The 17213-nt window shown below is 29.8% G+C and overlaps 5 protein-coding genes across 5 annotated transcripts; 2 read left to right on the top strand and 3 right to left on the bottom strand.

Moving 5' to 3' along the window:
• Positions 1–4422: 4422 nt before the first annotated feature.
• GO595_006855 (uncharacterized protein) lies at positions 4423–7338 on the bottom strand (the record flags this gene model as incomplete). The annotated part of the gene is made up of 1 exon (XM_067920254.1): positions 4423–7338. The coding sequence occupies one exon, from the start codon at positions 7336–7338 to the stop codon at positions 4423–4425; it is 2916 nt and encodes a 971-aa protein (XP_067773075.1).
• Positions 7339–11071: 3733 nt separating this feature from the next.
• Positions 11072–12481, bottom strand: GO595_006854 (uncharacterized protein; the record flags this gene model as incomplete). Its single annotated transcript, XM_067920253.1, has 1 exon — positions 11072–12481. The coding sequence occupies one exon, from the start codon at positions 12479–12481 to the stop codon at positions 11072–11074; it is 1410 nt and encodes a 469-aa protein (XP_067773074.1).
• Positions 12482–12841: 360 nt separating this feature from the next.
• Positions 12842–13147, bottom strand: GO595_006853 (uncharacterized protein; the record flags this gene model as incomplete). The annotated part of the gene is made up of 1 exon (XM_067920252.1): positions 12842–13147. The coding sequence occupies one exon, from the start codon at positions 13145–13147 to the stop codon at positions 12842–12844; it is 306 nt and encodes a 101-aa protein (XP_067773073.1).
• A 703-nt stretch (positions 13148–13850) lies between these two features.
• Positions 13851–15128, top strand: GO595_006852 (AGC family protein kinase; the record flags this gene model as incomplete). The annotated part of the gene is made up of 1 exon (XM_067920251.1): positions 13851–15128. The coding sequence occupies one exon, from the start codon at positions 13851–13853 to the stop codon at positions 15126–15128; it is 1278 nt and encodes a 425-aa protein (XP_067773072.1).
• A 391-nt stretch (positions 15129–15519) lies between these two features.
• On the top strand, positions 15520–15792 carry GO595_006851 (Dynein light chain 1, cytoplasmic; the record flags this gene model as incomplete). Its single annotated transcript, XM_067920250.1, has 1 exon — positions 15520–15792. The coding sequence occupies one exon, from the start codon at positions 15520–15522 to the stop codon at positions 15790–15792; it is 273 nt and encodes a 90-aa protein (XP_067773071.1).
• Positions 15793–17213: the final 1421 nt, after the last annotated feature.

The following is a 17213-nucleotide window of genomic DNA, read 5'->3' as shown; positions in this document are numbered from 1 at the left end:
TTTTAAGACCTCCAACAACTTATGGTAAAAAACAATCTAACATTTCGCAATAATTTTCTGTGCTTAGTAAGAGCTGCATGAAAATATAAATAAAAGAGAGACAAATAAAATGATAATACAAATAAATAGGATATAGTTTGTGTTATAGTTGTTAATAATATCAAGCTTATATTTGTAATCTCATCATTCTAAAAACATGTATATGATTCATATTGACTACTATTAATTTTAATAAAACGAAATAGTGAAATTTTAAATTGTGTACCTTACCTTAATTTATCGATATAATTAAGTACATAAGTATTTCAATTAAATATATTTATATCAAATTATATATATTCATTGAGTATTGTTTTAATTTTTTGGACATTTTTATTAAAATTAAAGGTTAGAGAAAGCATAACCAGTGTATGATTTGTTATGGGATCGAAAACTAAAATAAGTGTTTAACAGTTTCATATCAAATAACACAAAGAATATTATCAAAAATTAAATACAAATTATAAATTATAATGGATAAATATATTAATCATATGAAAAAATAAAATTTTATTTTTAACATTAATGTTAACATTAATAATAATCAATATGATTTGAAAAAAAAAAATATTATTTTAAAACATGATGCATTTTTGTGAAATTGATTCTCAGGAGAAAAATGATTGTTTTTACCATGTAAGCACATAAAAATATAAAATAAAATTTAAAATCTAAAAAATCAAAAATAAAATACTTTAAATATATATAGAATTTAAGAAAAATGGTGAAAAAAAACCGAAACAAAGGCATTTGAAATGAGGTCATATCTCTTCTATTTAATCATAATTTCTATAGATAATTATATAAATAATTTTAATATTTAATGGCAAAAAAATATTATAATCAAAAATTTAAAATAATGGAAATAGCCAAAGTAGATATATCAAATTAAATCACTTTTTCTCAAAATCTGTAGAACAAAAATTCACATAACTTTATAATTGCATAATACTAAACAGTCCAACATATGTTTAAATTTATATTTGATTTGCTAGTATAGAAATTTTTTGGGTTATATCCTGCTAATGTGAATTATCTAGCCGATAGGGAAATTGAATAACAAACGATTATTTCTATTTCAATTTCTGAAGATGTAGCTCTGTTTGGGATCTGTAAAAATGTTAACATTAATAATAATCAATAGCTTAATGTTGATGTGGTTGAACATCTGTTGCAGTATTTAACGCATTAAGTAAATCAGTTGTGACAAGTTTGGAAACTTTTTGGTCAATGCAAAAGGGCGCCAAATTAACTTTTTGTGAGAAAATTTAAACAATAGTTTTTGAATTAAAAAAAGGCGAAAACAATTGGGACAATCGCTAAAAAATACGATTCACTTTTTGTGAATAATATGATCGTATATACATTCAAATTTGTATTCGTATTTCGGTTTTGGGTTAAAATTTCCATTGAAAAAGTTGTTGTAAGGTCGCGCCAAAGGTAGGTAAAAGTAGCGCCAATCTTATAATTTTATTTGGATTACCCAAATACTACCTATTATACTAGAAATGTTATCAATTGTTACCAATTATACTAGAAATGTTACCAATTATTATCAATTATACTAGAAATGTTATCAATTGTTACCAATTATACTATAAATGGTACCAATTATTACCAATTATATTATAAATGGTACCAATTATTACCAATTATACTATAAATGTTACCAATTATTACCAATTATACTAGAAATGTTACCAATTATACTATAAATGTTACCAATTATTACCAATTATACTAGAAATGTTACCAATTATACTATAAATGTTACCAATTATTACCAATTATACTATAAATGTTACCAATTATTACCAATTATACTATAAATGTTACCAATTATTACCAAATGCTTCCGAATGTTTTATTACATCTTAAATCATTTCCCCGAACATTATTATATTGTCAAATTACTTCATTTTTTAATTTCACATTTTAATTACTTTATTTTCTAATGTTTCATTCATATTTTTTGTTATTTGATTCTTAATTTATTACTTATTTAGAATTATTTTTATATTATTAATTTATTTTATATATTTTATTTATTTATTTATTATTTATTATTTAAAATTAAAAAATAATTAAATTTTATTTACTTAAGAAGTTAAGTTAGCTAATGGGCACCTTGGTGCTGTATGACTTTTCTGCCCACATATGCTACATCTATACTGCTTTTTTTTCCTTGGTGCTTCAAATTCAGTATTATTTCTTGGATGTGTTTGAGGTCGACCAGGAACTAAAAGATTTGGCGGTGGAAGTATTTCTTCATCTATGCCAGATCGATGTTCAATCGAGGACGAATTATCTAGGGTTGCATGCAAAATATCCTGGATTTTTTGATTCTTCGAAGCAGAACTGAAATATCTCTCAAATTTTGCAACACAATTTGAATACGATTAATCAGAATCATTTGTTTTATTTTTTTGAACAGTAACCACACTATTATCAATTAAATTCATATTTAAATTATCAGAATGTCTCCATCTTGGGAGGAAATCATCAAGTGAAAGGAGAGGCATTCTATCTTCTTTAATTCTTTCTAAGAGAAGATGCTTACATGGAATTCCAAACATAATACAAATATTGCATCATTCCGAATTGTATTCACCAATGCATCCAACTCTATTCATTCCATTGTATTCATTTAAAACAATGCTAAGTGCAACTGATCCTATTTTTAATGCATCTTTTTTCAAAATAATGTCATCAGGCATTCCAATTTGTTTATCTGATGCTGATAATATTCTTAATCTTTCACCCCTTAAATATACAGCGCGAAATATCAATGGTAGTGAAAGAATTTGATGATCAGTTAAGTTTTTTAAGCTACCAAAGAAACCTCCAACTCGTTTTGAAGTATTATTGTCAGCGTGCATGTATTTATTTTTTATAGACTTGGTAGCCAATGTTCTTTTTCTTCGAGGAGGTGTATTAATATATTAGCACCTTTAGTATTTGGATTATCATTAATATATTTTTCGCAATAAGCAATAAACTCTGTTTCTTCAATTTGCTTATTGCACATTTTTTCATAACTAACATACAGTTCAGCATTGATACTTATCAAATTCCTTCCGATATGAATCGAGCAGTATATAATTAATGCATTTGGCCATACTTTTTTAATTGCATTAATTTGTGTTGGATTTCTGTCACAAACAAAGCCTAATTTCGCCAACATTTTCTTTAACATTTGAAAAATAGTCAATAAATGTTTTTTGGGTTCGATTTTCAATGAAGGAAAATGAAAGAACTTGATTTCTTTTATTTTCATCTTCACATAGCATCACTAATAAAGGAAGTCCGTAATAATTAGTGCAAGATGTATCGTCTACAATACATATATCGTTGGAAATTGGGCTCAAACATATCGGAAGATGATGAACATAGCATCCGCTAGATACTTTATTATCAATTAACATGATACTATTTTAATTTTTCCATAGATTCATTTCTTTTTGTAAGTTTTCCATTTCATTAATTTTATCATTATTTAAAATTGATCTTCTAGCGCCATATAAGACATCTTTAGTGCATAAAAGATTCATATTTAATCGAATTTTTCCTGATGTCACTCCTTGCATTGTGGCTTCTTTAATTTGTGCTCGTTGTAAAGTTGTGAGTGAATTTTGTTTTCTATGGTTAGGTTTTGAATTAACACTGTGGGTATGCTTTTCATCAATTGAAATAAATTTTACAATTCCATTAATAAGTTGAAATCTTGCTTCAACTTTGCAATTATATATTGTTCTTTTGTGACAACAAGCAAAAATTTGTGTTTTTCTTGATTTACCTGTGGAAAAAGCTATTAATTTGCTGCCATATAATTCGGATATTTCAATAACTCGCGTTACTAAAGAATCAAGTGAATTCATTGCTGTACTATCGAGTTTTTTATATGCATCGATCATATTTTTTGGCGTCAAAAAGCTTTGATCTTCCATTGATGACAAAATGAGATAAAGACGATTATAAATCAATTAAAAAATGGAAATATTTAATAACTTTACAATGACAATTTTTTCGCAATCGAAATTCAAACCGAAATACAAATTTGAATGTATATACGATCATATTATTCACAAAAAGTGAATTGTATTTTTTAGCGATTGCCCAAACAATTGTTGGCTATAGTTTTGCGATAAATCAGGATTAAATTAGTCAAACATTCGAAGTTTCTTGAATAATATCATCTGTTAATGAGAAAAATCACTGAATAATTGGCAAATTATTTTTTTCCATTTTTCAATTTAGTTGCATAAATCGAAAAAAATCGCATAGTTTCGTTAGGAAAAAGATTCTCATTCATCTTCAAACAGTTCAACACATTTTGCGATAAACAATTAGCAAAAACTTAAGTTAACTCGTGTGTTTGTTTACTTATGCATCAATCAGTTCGGCGTCGATTGTGTACCTGAGTGGGTCATGCCAACTGTCGTCGGACATTCCATAGTAGTCTTTGCTTCTGAAGCGCTTGAAGTATATGAATATACCAACGCCAATCGCTGCAAGTGCAATGACAGGCAACACAACTGCAAGAGCAATTTTCGTTGCTTTGCTTCCGTTGGACTGTTCGGTTTGAGTAGAGTTTGTTGGCTCTGGTGAATGGGTCGGCGTTTCTGTGGGCGCTGTAATGGTTTGCGTTTGCGTTGCTGTTTGTGTTTCTGTTTCTGTTTGAGTTTGTGTTTCTGTTTGAGTTTCAGTTTCAGTTTCTGTTTGAGTTTGTGTTTCTGTTTGAGTTTGAGTTTCTGTTTGAGTTTGTGTTTCTGTTTGAGTTTGTGTTTGTGTTTGTGTTTCTGTTTGAGTTTCTGTTTCAGTTTCTGTTTGAGTTTGTGTTTCTGTTTGAGTTTGAGTTTCTGTTTGAGTTTGTGTTTCTGTTTGAGTTTGTGTTTGTGTTTGTGTTTCTGTTTGAGTTTCTGTTTCTGTTTGAGTTTGTGTTTCTGTTTGAGTTTCTGTTTCAGTTTGTGTTTCTGTTTGAGTTTCTGTTTCTGTTTGTGTTTGTGTTTCTGTTTGTGTTTCAGTTTGTGTTTGTGTTTGAGTTTCTGTTTGTGTTTGTGTTTCTGTTTGTGTTTGTGTTTCTGTTTGTGTTTCAGTTTGAGTTTCTGTTTCTGTTTCAGTTGAGGTTTCGCTTGTAAACTCGGTTGAATATTCTGTTGAAGTTTCGTTTGTAAATTCAGTTGTTTCTGTTGTTACTTCTGTTGATGTTTCGTTTGTAAATTCAGTTGTTTCTGTTGGATATTCTGTTGATGTTTCATTTGTATATTCAGTTGTTTCTGTTGTTACTTCTGTTGATGTTTCGTTTGTAAATTCAGTTGTTTCTGTTGGATATTCTGTTGAAGTTTCGTTTGTATATTCAGTTGTTTCTGTTGTTACTTCTGTTGATGTTTCATTTGTAAATTCAGTTGTTTCTGTTGGATATTCTGTTGATGTTTCATTTGTAAATTCAGTTGTTTCTGTTGTTACTTCTGTTGATGTTTCGTTTGTATATTCAGTTGAATATTCTGTTGATGTTTCGTTTGTAAATTCAGTTGAATATTCTATTGATGTTTCGTTTGTAAATTCAGTTGAATATTCTGTTGATGTTTCATTTGTATATTCAGTTGTTTCAGTCGGATATTCTGTTGATGTTTCGTTTGTAAATTCAGTTGTTTCTGTTGTTACTTCTGTTGATGTTTCGTTTGTAAATTCAGTTGTTTCTGTTGTTACTTCTGTTGATGTTTCGTTTGTAAATTCAGTTGTTTCAGTTGGATATTCTGTTGATGTTTCATTTGTATATTCAGTTGTTTCTGTTGTTACTTCTGTTGATGTTTCATTTGTAAATTCAGTTGTTTCTGTTGGATATTCTGTTGATGTTTCGTTTGTATATTCAGTTGTTTCTGTTGGATATTCTGTTGATGTTTCGTTTGTATATTCAGTTGTTTCTGTTGTTACTTCTGTTGATGTTTCATTTGTAAATTCAGTTGTTTCTGTTGTTACTTCTGTTGATGTTTCATTTGTAAATTCAGTTGTTTCTGTTGGATATTCTGTTGATGTTTCGTTTGTATATTCAGTTGTTTCTGTTGGATATTCTGTTGATGTTTCGTTTGTAAATTCAGTTGTTTCTGTTGGATATTCTGTTGATGTTTCGTTTGTAAATTCAGTTGTTTCTGTTGTTACTTCTGTTGATGTTTCATTTGTAAATTCAGTTGTTTCTGTTGGATATTCTGTTGATGTTTCGTTTGTAAATTCAGTTGTTTCTGTTGTTACTTCTGTTGATGTTTCATTTGTAAATTCAGTTGTTTCTGTTGGATATTCTGTTGATGTTTCGTTTGTATATTCAGTTGTTTCTGTTGTTACTTCTGTTGATGATTCTGTTGTTGGTATCTCAGATGATGATTCTGTTGTTGTTACTTCAGTTGATGATTCTGTTGTTGGTATCTCAGATGTTGATATTTCTGTTGATGATTCCGTTGTTGGTATCTCAGATGATGATTCTGTTGTTGTTACTTCAGTTGATGATTCTGTTGGTATCTCAGATGTTGATTCTGTTGTTGTTACTTCAGTTGATGATTCTGTTGGTATCTCAGATGTTGATTCTGTTGTTGTTACTTCTGTTGGTATTTCTGATGTTGGTATCTCAGATGATGATTCTGTTGTTGTTACTTCAGTTGATGATTCTGTTGGTATCTCAGATGATGATTCTGTTGGTATCTCAGATGATGATTCTGTTGTTGGTATCTCAGATGATGATTCTGTTGTTGTTACTTCAGTTGATGATTCTGTTGTTGGTATCTCAGATGATGATTCTGTTGTTGTTACTTCTGTTGATGATTCTGTTGGTATTTCTGATGATGATTCCGTTGTTGTTACTTCTGTTGGTATTTCTGATGTTGTTACTTCAGTTGATGATTCTGTTGGTATTTCTGATGATGATTCTGTTGGTATTTCTGATGATGATTCTGTTGGTATTTCTGATGATGATTCTGTTGTTGTTACTTCAGTTGATGATTCTGTTGTTGGTATTTCTGATGATGATTCTGTTGGTATTTCTGATGATGATTCTGTTGTTGGTTTTTCAGATGATGATTCTGTTGTTGACACTTCTGTTGATACTTCAGATAATGTTTCTGTTGTTGCTGCTTCTGTTGATGTTTCTGGATTAGGTAATTTGGTAATTATTTGAGTTTCTTCATTTATGAGATTGTGAATAATGTTATTTTGTATCTTTGAAAAGCCACTAAGCTTCGAGTATTTTTCATTGTTGTTAGTTGCTGCAATTTGGATATTGAAAATGGCTAGGACAGCGAGCAGAACCATTTGCTGTATTCGAGCGGTTGTGTTCCAAGAAAAAACAGCTGTTAAAAAGTAAACTATTGAATTTGAAAAAATAAACGGCACAGCCTGTCAAACAATGGCAGGAAATTTAAATAGTTTACTCTGTAATTTGTCGTTAGAAATTTTCTGATCGTTTGTGACTATCGGCCTCAAAAAAATACGAAATCACAATGATTGTTTCCAATTTTCAATTCCTTGGAATTAATTTAGAGTTTAATTGGAAAAAGGATAATAAAAATAGGTGGTTGATCAATTCAATTTCATCAGGCAAGAAAAAGATCTCATCTAATTTTCCTGATGACCTTCAAAAATCCATAAAAGATGTTGAAAGCTTAATCGCGTCGTGGCGTGATGGAATAGTTGAAAATCTCCCTATTGATTTGTTAGATTTTGAAGGTTATCAAATGACAGATAACCAAAAAAAAGTTCTCTTAACTCTTTATCATGAAGTTCCTCGAGGACACATTATAACATATAAAGAACTTGGGATTAAGGCTGGGTTTGGTCCTTCTTCATCTCGTTTCATTGGAAATACGATGAAAGCTAATCCTTGGCCACTCTTTATTCCTTGTCATAGAGTTCTTCCATCCACGTACAAAATAGGCAATTACAGCCTCAATGGACCATCTTTTAAAGAAAAACTTTTGCGAATGGAAGGAATTAAAATTAAAAAAGGATTTTGTCAGAACAAAAGTTAAAGCCCTTTAGGATTTACAATTAAAATTTCCAAATAAGTGTATGTATAATAAACATAAAAGGTGTCTACAGGTTTTATTCTTTGCGAACAAATTCCCTTTACTAAAAAGTGGCAAATATGAAAAAAGTGACATGCAGAGAACCTAAATGTACACAACATTTAAAAGGATTGTTCAGCATAAAATGGCTCATTTAAACCAATCAGAATCATTAGGTCTCACCTCTGCAAATATGCTTACTCGCATACATTATGTAGTTGAGATAGCTCTCGACCAGGGAGATCCAATCAACCTCCTGAAACAATTTGGTCTCATATTTTATCATAACAATATCTCTTACAACCAAAAAATTCTACCCGAAATTTTATGCGTTCCTTTATCTCTTTTCGAAAGACGAATTAATCAATTTTCCAAAATATTTCCACTAGATGATCCTAAAGAAACATCCCAAACTAGAGAAGTAATAGATTTAATAGATGAATCAAGTGTGAAACATTGGTATTATTTTTCATATCCAAATACATTTGATGCGAATCAATTACATAATTTTATTGAAAAAGAAAAAGTTTCAATCACAGAGTTGCATCCTACACAACAAAAGAAGAACACGGGAAATACAGTTTCGTTTCCTCAAACACAAAGACCAATGATTTTTGAATGGAAAAAATCAAAATTGTTCGAAAAACTTGATCTTCCAAGTAGAATACCTGAAAAAACAGATCCCAAGATTAGCATAATTCACAGCAAAATGCATGTCTTTGCTGTTAAAACGGGAGATGTATCAATTTGTGAATTTCCATCCAGCACCATACAAAGGCTTCCAAGCATTGCGTTCGAGTTGTCCCCTTCACATTTTTCGCAAGAGAAAAAATAGATGTTGTGTTGCGTGAAAAAAATGTTATTTTATAAAATGTAGATTTTCTTAACAATTTAATTGGCTTTTTAACACTGCGCAGTGTTTTGCGCCCATAATGGAGTGCAAATTGTACAAATAATGTCTGAATTTAACAAATTTGTTTGACTTTATAAAAAAAAATAGAACTAATTCCATGATTCATTTGAAAATACTTACTCATCTCCACATAAAAAACATGTTTTGTATGATTGTATATAAAATTTTGTTAAGAGATTTATATATTACAATTTTCTTTTAATCATATTCAGAGAAATCGATGTGGATTGAGCTTAATTGACGTGAGTGTTATCTAGAATGAGAAACATGACAATAATTTGCTAATAAGAAAAACATTTTTTAACGATCAAGAACCGTTGGATAATTTCACATGAAATCGTTTTTTGGTTTCTTCAGCGGACTCAAAAGAAGAAGGGATACACTTGCCTCACAGATCATCTACAATGCATGCTTTTCATTTCTTATTATTATGTCAACATATATTTATCCTTCATTTTTTACAAATTTCATCACACTTTTTGCTATTGTAGAATATTGTCGACTTAGTTCAAACTTAGAAATGTTATTTTTATTCTTAAATATTACTATAACAAATTATGTTTCCTCATATTTGTCTTCAATTTTTGATACCTTAATTTCCCCATCTAAATATATACTGCCTCTTTTACGCAGCTCCATGTTTTATTTTGCGCTTACAATTGATAGATTAACAACTAAAAGATTTGGGACAGCTTCATATTTCACACTTTTCAGCTTTCCACTTATTTTTTCAGGGTGTTACGAAGTGCTCAGTGTAATTGATCCATTAGGTATTTCCACTCATTTCTCAGCTTTCATCTCTCAAATTCCAGATCTAACAATAATTCCACTCAGATTCTTTGGATATGCAGGGCCTACACTTTTATTATCTTTTCTTGTTTCATTCTGTTTACTTCTTAAACATACTCATACTATTCCAAAATTCCTGTCCAATTTTCTTTTTAATTTGTTAACAATAATTGTTATAATATTTTCGTTTACCCAATACATTGTTCATCCAAGTGTTACTCATATCAGAGGAACTGTTATTTTTAATGCAACTTCATTTCTTATGAAAGAAAGTTATCATTATAATTCTACTGACATCATTATCATAGCAGAAACCATTCCCACAAACGAGACATCATTAATAGAACAGATATCACATGATACTAATTCGATTATTGCGTTTTCTTATATGGATAATATTACGAATTATATATCTGTTGTTTCACCAAATAAAACTCTCTTTAAAGCTTCCTCTAAGCATTCTAAGCCAATTATACCCTTTAGATTTGGCCTTAAAAAGATTTTATCTGTTGAAACTTTATTTGGCAAAATCGGTTTTATTAACGGTCGCGAAATGTTTTCTCCTGATCACTTCACATCCGAAGATCTTGATTTACTTATTACGTTTGGTTCTGATGAAAGTGATGAAAAATGTGGGTTGCCTTTAAAAACCGCAAGTATGATTTCTGAGATGATCGATGCATCACGATTTCATATTAGCATTTTTTCGGAAACATTCATTGTAGGAAGTGATGGTGTGTTTAACATTCGGGAATTACATAAAAAAGAAGAACTTGAGAAAAGTTATGACATTAAAGTTACGAAAAATTTAATGAAATTTAGTGGAATTCGATTTTTGTTGGTCGGATATGTTCTTTCATTCGCATTAATATGTTCTGTTATGATGAATTTCATACCAAAAATTAATGCGTTCGATTTTTGGCCAAACTTCATCGGGAACCTTAAGAAATACAAAGTGTTATAAAATGTTTGATTGAAATATTTGTTTATAAAAATTTATTTGTAATTTTTGAAATATTTTATATAAAAGTTTCAACATATGAGAAATAATAATAAAAAAAAATAGCAAGTCTTTACTATACTTCAAAGGATGAAATATATAAAGAGGTTTCACAAAATTTAATTAGTTATTTACTGGATTTTGAATATATAGTTACACAACAATTATCAAATCTGATTTTGTAACAAAATAATTGCAAATTGTTCTCGTACACAACGCCAAATACAAATTGAAGATTAATCAGGCAACAAAATATTTAACAAACAAAACATATTTTATTTATTTCAATGCTTCCGAAATGATTTTCTTCAGTTCTTCGTCATTTATTTCTATATGTTTTATTGCCGATTTCATATAACATTCGATGTTATTACATTTACAATTCGAAATTCCATTAAACATAAAATATTTGGCTCCGATTTTTTCGGCGATTTTCTTTCCAAAACTAAAGCACTCAGTGTCTTTTAGTGGTATTTCAACAAGCGATGAATTCGAACCGAGGAAAATGGAATTAAAAATTTTCGAAATATGTCCACAAATAAAGACTTTTGAAGACGAAATTAAATTTGCTGTCGTCTGTAAATCAGAACTTTCATCAATTGTTAAGATTTCTAATTTAGGAAATAGTTTAGAAATTTTTTCCTTTAAATGTAACGAGTTAGAATCAATTACAATTCGATTTGAATTGGCACTATTTTTAGTATATTTTTCTCGAAATGAATTAAGTATTTTAGGGTCAATATTACTTAAATCATTATAAAAATTGTTGTTAGTTTCAGAGAAAATTGATTTGGAACCGTTTGTTTTGACGATCAAAAGCCTCTCAAAACATTTCTTCGTGGGTAAAACAGTAATATTGCTAGAAATTGGTGAAAGAGATGTGTGAGCAAAGGATGGCAATTCTGCGAAAGAATAAACATTGAGTCGATTGTTGAAATTTGATAATAAATCAAATAGTGGTAATGCAATATGGGTTAGAATGGTTGACGGATCAATAGGAACATCAGGAATAAGAACTGTGGGATTCGATAAGAATGTATATTTCTTGAAATTGCAGTAATCTTTGCACTTTCGAGAATCAATAACAACAGGAAGAGTCATGGTGGATGACACTGTCATGGGTGAGAATGTTGTTTTAGGTTGAGAAAAGAAAACTAGTTGCTGATCGTCTTCAAAACAAACATCATAAAAATCAGCAAATGAATAATTACGAGAGACAAGACGTGACCAACCAACTGGATATACATTGATATCACCAGCAATTTTGCCAGTAACTGTCGAAAGGAGTTGATTTTGACAATATAAGGAAAACGTGATTGGACCTCCAACAGCTTGTAAAGAACAAAATGATATGTTTTCTAAGTCGCTCGTAAGATCCCAGAACCTTTCAGGTGGATATTCAAAAGTCATATTACCAACACGTGTTTTGAGACGAATGAGTGATGAAGCAATTTCTTTTGGATATTGAACAAATTCGCCAATTTTCATTTTTACCTTAAGTCGAGATAACTCAACCCAGATGTTTACGTCTTTTATGTTGATGCAATCGATCGCTTCAGAAGAATCAGGTAAAGGAAAAGCTGGTGGATCACAATCAACAACAAGAGAAATTATAACAAAAAGTAATACTATTGGCATTATGAAAGATGTTTTGAAGATACTAAATTCCTTGCATAAAGATTTCATCATCCAGTTCGAGGAAAAGTGGCGATCGAACTTTTTCAATGAAATTTTATCTGAAACTTCTTTGGCGTATTGTGTCCAATTTTTAAAATTTAATGAAAATATCAATATGAAATACATCACACTGTTATGCTTTACGTACACATACAAAATATTTTTGACAATTGTTTAAAAAATATATTTTATGTTAACTTATTTCAATTACAATTCTTAGCTAATTTCTGGCAAATATTGATTACCACATGACTTAGAAATTTATGCACTGAAAATAAGATATACTATTTCAAAAAATCTTTTGGAATAATATAAGATTTAATCTTAATGGTTTAAGCTCACAAATTATTTGTAATCGCAATGTTTGCTAGACTACATGTCTAAATCTGTATCAACATTTTCTGTTTCTGATGAGCTTTCTCGATGAATATGATATCTTTCTTCTTCTGGTGGGAATATAAGAAGTGTTGAATCAGCTCCAATTGCTTCTGGTTCAATCTCTTCTTCACTTTCTTCTTTTTTATGATTTTTCTTGACCTTCTTCTTAACTATTTTCTTTTTTGTAGTTTTCGGTTTCTTTGTTTTAGGAGGAGGAGGTAATCCAGAAACTGGTGGTTCAGGTTTTTCTGGTTCTTGCCTTTCTGTATCTTGAGTGAAGTCGTCAACTTCTTTGCACATCGCTTCGCGGGCAATGAGCGAAAACCCTCAATTCAATTTTTGCACACAAAAAGTCACCAATTTTTCAAAACCAATTAACTTTTTTATTCGTTCAAAAAAAAATCAACACAGTAAAATCCGACATGAATATAGTTCTTCGAATCTTGGAATCATTTCATCTAAAAAATAGATTTTCAAATCCTTACCTTGTGTCATACTTTTAAATGCATAAGGGGATTATCTTTTCTAAGTTGATTAATTTTTGTAGTTTTTTTTTTTAATATTTACAACCATTAGTTATTAACCAATTTCAAAAACACTACAAAAACTACTTCTATTTGTGTTAAAAATTTATGTTAATATTTATGATATCAAAATGATGAAATTTCAGCAATTCCAAAATATACATAAAAAACCATGCAGTTCGATTCTCGAATAATTAACGATAAGTATATCATAAAAATGCTCTTTTATTAATCTTCTGAACTTTGGGAAAAAGATTTTTTTTCCTTTCGTTTGGTGTGAGCGGTTCCCTTAGAAAGTTTGAGACCGAAAGATTTTATCAACCTCAACAGGGGTGGTCCATTCTGAATTCAGTCTCTTTTTTGAAAAAGATTGGTCGATTAATTCAAAATTTCTGTTATCCTTTGCCAGAAAGTTTTCAAAAGTTAATATTATGCCAAAATAGATTTTAAATAGAACTTTGACCAGTTCACTAGAGACTATGGGAATTGAGCCACAAATTCATGGCGAATTAGAATGTAAAGTTGATGGTGGGGTTCCTTTACAAACTTATTGTTCTCTAATCGGAAATGATTTTCGAATTTATGATAATCCTGATTTTGTCAATATGATTTTCCAAATAATCATTGACTCAGAGACTAAAATTGAGTACGAAGGCAATGATCCAACATCGTTTTCAATTGATGTTCCAAATCAACAATATTTTCAGTTTCAAAGCGATAACGAATCAATTGCATTTTCATGGGTTATGGGTCTTCGTAGCGTTCAATCGCCATCTTTACCTCTTTCTATAAATTCATTTAAAACACTTTCTGTAATTGGCATTGGCAGATATGGAAAAGTAACACTTTCTAAGCGTCTTGATAATAACGGACTTTACGCAATCAAAAGGATTCTTAAAAACAAAATAGCTTCAGATGAAAACAAGATTGATTATGTTATGACAGAACGAAATATTCTTTCTGAATCTTCACATCCTTTTATCATAACTATTTTTTCAGCATTTCAAAACTCTCAAAAGCTTTATTTTTGCCTAGAATACGCGCCAGGTGGTGAACTATCCGATATTCTTGCATCGAAGCAAATCCCTCGAATTGAAGATATCCGTATTTACATCGCAGAGATATCCCTTGCACTTGATTATTTACACTCACTGAACGTAATTTATCGAGACCTTAAACCCGAAAATATTCTTCTTGGAGCAGATGGTCACATAAAGCTAACTGATTTCGGACTTGCAAAGAAGCTATGTGAAAGCTCAGACTCAACTACTACATTTTGTGGAACATCTGAATATCTTGCACCTGAAATTATTGAAGGGAAACCTTATTCATTTAGTGTTGATTGGTGGTGCTTAGGGATCTTACTTTTCGAGTTGTTATTCCTTCGAACACCTTTTTACAGCCCAAATCCACAGAGAATGTACAAAAAAATAACGCAGCAGAAACCGTTAATTCCAAACTGCCAACCGTCGGCGGCAAATCTTATAAACGGTCTTTTGGCAAAAGATCCCAATAACCGTTACGGTTTTGCTGAAGTGAAGTCGCACCCTTTCTTCGAGGGAATGGACTTCGATAAAGTGCTGAGAAAAGAATATCAGCCTTCATACATTCCAGCCTTTGATCCAAAAAAGGTATGCGAAACAGATGATTCGTGTTTTTGTGAATCATTTGATGATACAATGTTTTCTGCAAACGTAAATGTTCCAGGATTCTCATTCCAGAACACTTGGAATGAAGGTCTACAGGTGTTAAATTGAATCTTCAAAATTAATCAATTCAGAAAACGATCGTCAGAATTTGGAAAAACACATAGAAATGGAATTTCCTTCAGATTTTTGTATTTAAAAACATGTTAAAATATTAAATAAAGGAATTTTTGTGTATTAATTTCTGAATTTTTCTTTACTAAATAAATCATACGTTTTATCCAAAAGTAAAGGTAACCAAACATATATAATGATATTTACTTAAAGTAAAAGAGCAAAATATCGATTTTTTTAGAGGAATTGACAACAAAAGACCAATTTTGCCAATTCAAAACCGTCATATTGAGAGGAATACGATCATATTGCACTTTGGGAACAAAAAATCGTTTTCGATCTGAAAAAATGGAAATATTAAACGTTTTAATGGTCATTTGTTTTTGGGATGGCTCAAGATCGTCGTGCTGTTGTAAAAAACGTTGATATGTCTGACGAAATGCAAGCAGACGCAATTGATGTTGCAACGCAAGCTTTAGATCGTTTCAACATTGAAAAAGACATTGCAGCATATATCAAAAAGGAATTCGATAAAAAGTACAACCCTACATGGCACTGTGTAGTAGGACGTTCATTTGGATCATTTGTTACACACGAAACAAAACATTTCATATACTTTTACATTGGTCAAGTTGCAGTTCAACTTTGGAAGTGTGGGTAAGTAAACATTGTACCTTGGTTAAGCACTTAAGGCATAGTTGATTAAAGAATTTACACACAATTTTTAAGAAAAAATTAATTAATTTTAATATGATTTTAAAATCGCATTAAAAGCCAACAATTAGCATTGTTTAAAACACTATTCTTATAATGGAAATCGAAATCTTTTTAGTAGCAAAAAATTTCTATGATGCATTTGAATCATTAAATCGTTAGATTATCATTAATTCCCATGAAAAGGAAAATTCTTATTGAAAAAAATATTTTGTATAGGGGTATATAATAAAACCCCGGAAACTCAATAAAATAGTTAAAAATTATTTTTTTTATTTAGATATGTAATCACCCCCTGTGCTTATCACTTCTTGAAGATGATTAATCCATTAATCAAACACAGCCATTAATTCATCATGTTCAAAATTCCCGACATATTCGGTTATGTATTCAAATAATTGGCTTTCATTTTCAAAAATGCTTAACTCCAACTTTGTTTTTAATTTACCGAATAAATAGAAGTCACTGGGAGCAATATCTGGTGAATAGAGTGGGTGAGTGAGCTGACTCAATTCTGAGTTAAAAATAAATTTTTTTGTTTTCATTGATGTGTGCAGTTTTGTATTATCGAAATGTATCCAATATTTTTTTGAATGCTTTTTTCTCCCATTTGGATATAATTTTTTTTCACGTGGTTTTAATATTTGATTAATGAAATATTCTAAATTAAATTTTTGACTGGGGGGTAAAACATTAATAATAAAGAAATTCCATGGATTTTAAAATATTGTAAACATGAATTTTGGTTCCGAAATTAACCGTTTCGGAATATTTTCAACTTTTTCTCGGGAATGGGCATAAATAAATTTATGAAAGTACCTTAAATAAGACTAAGATTCATCATCTGTTATTATGTGGTGATATCCTTTATTTTAGAATTTTAGAAGTGCCTCTAACATTTGTTTGGAATATGATACCCTTTTCTTTTTCATATCACTTGTCAACATGTGTGGGACCCACAGCAAATGATATTTTTTGTACCCTAAATGATCAATGATAATAGGAAACTATTTTGAATGGCTACTTCAGTTTTTGAATGAAAATCCGATGATTTTTCATTCATTTGATTCTATCGTTGGAAATCTGCATCCAGTTTATTAAAAATATCCTTATGTTAAAATGTACATTCTTTTTTCCCATCCAATATTATTTTGCTGTTATTCTTTCAACATATATGGTAATTTAAATATATTATAATGTTTCATTTATTATTCATAAATCTTTGATTCTTTTTCTTATTCAGCATATGATATATATAAAATTTTTAATTAAGGGTAATTCACCAGAATCTGAAACTCAAAAAATGTGAAGAAATACTAAAAATCAATAATTTTTTCATCAAAATCTGATGTTTTGCTCCATCTATTA

This window comes from Histomonas meleagridis (genome assembly GCF_020186115.1).
Source record: "Histomonas meleagridis strain 2922-C6/04-10x chromosome Unknown contig_48, whole genome shotgun sequence".
Taxonomy (NCBI): Eukaryota; Parabasalia; order Tritrichomonadida; family Dientamoebidae; genus Histomonas; species Histomonas meleagridis.
Note: the sequence above shows the minus strand (reverse complement) of the source record. Positions and strands in the feature narration are given on the sequence as shown.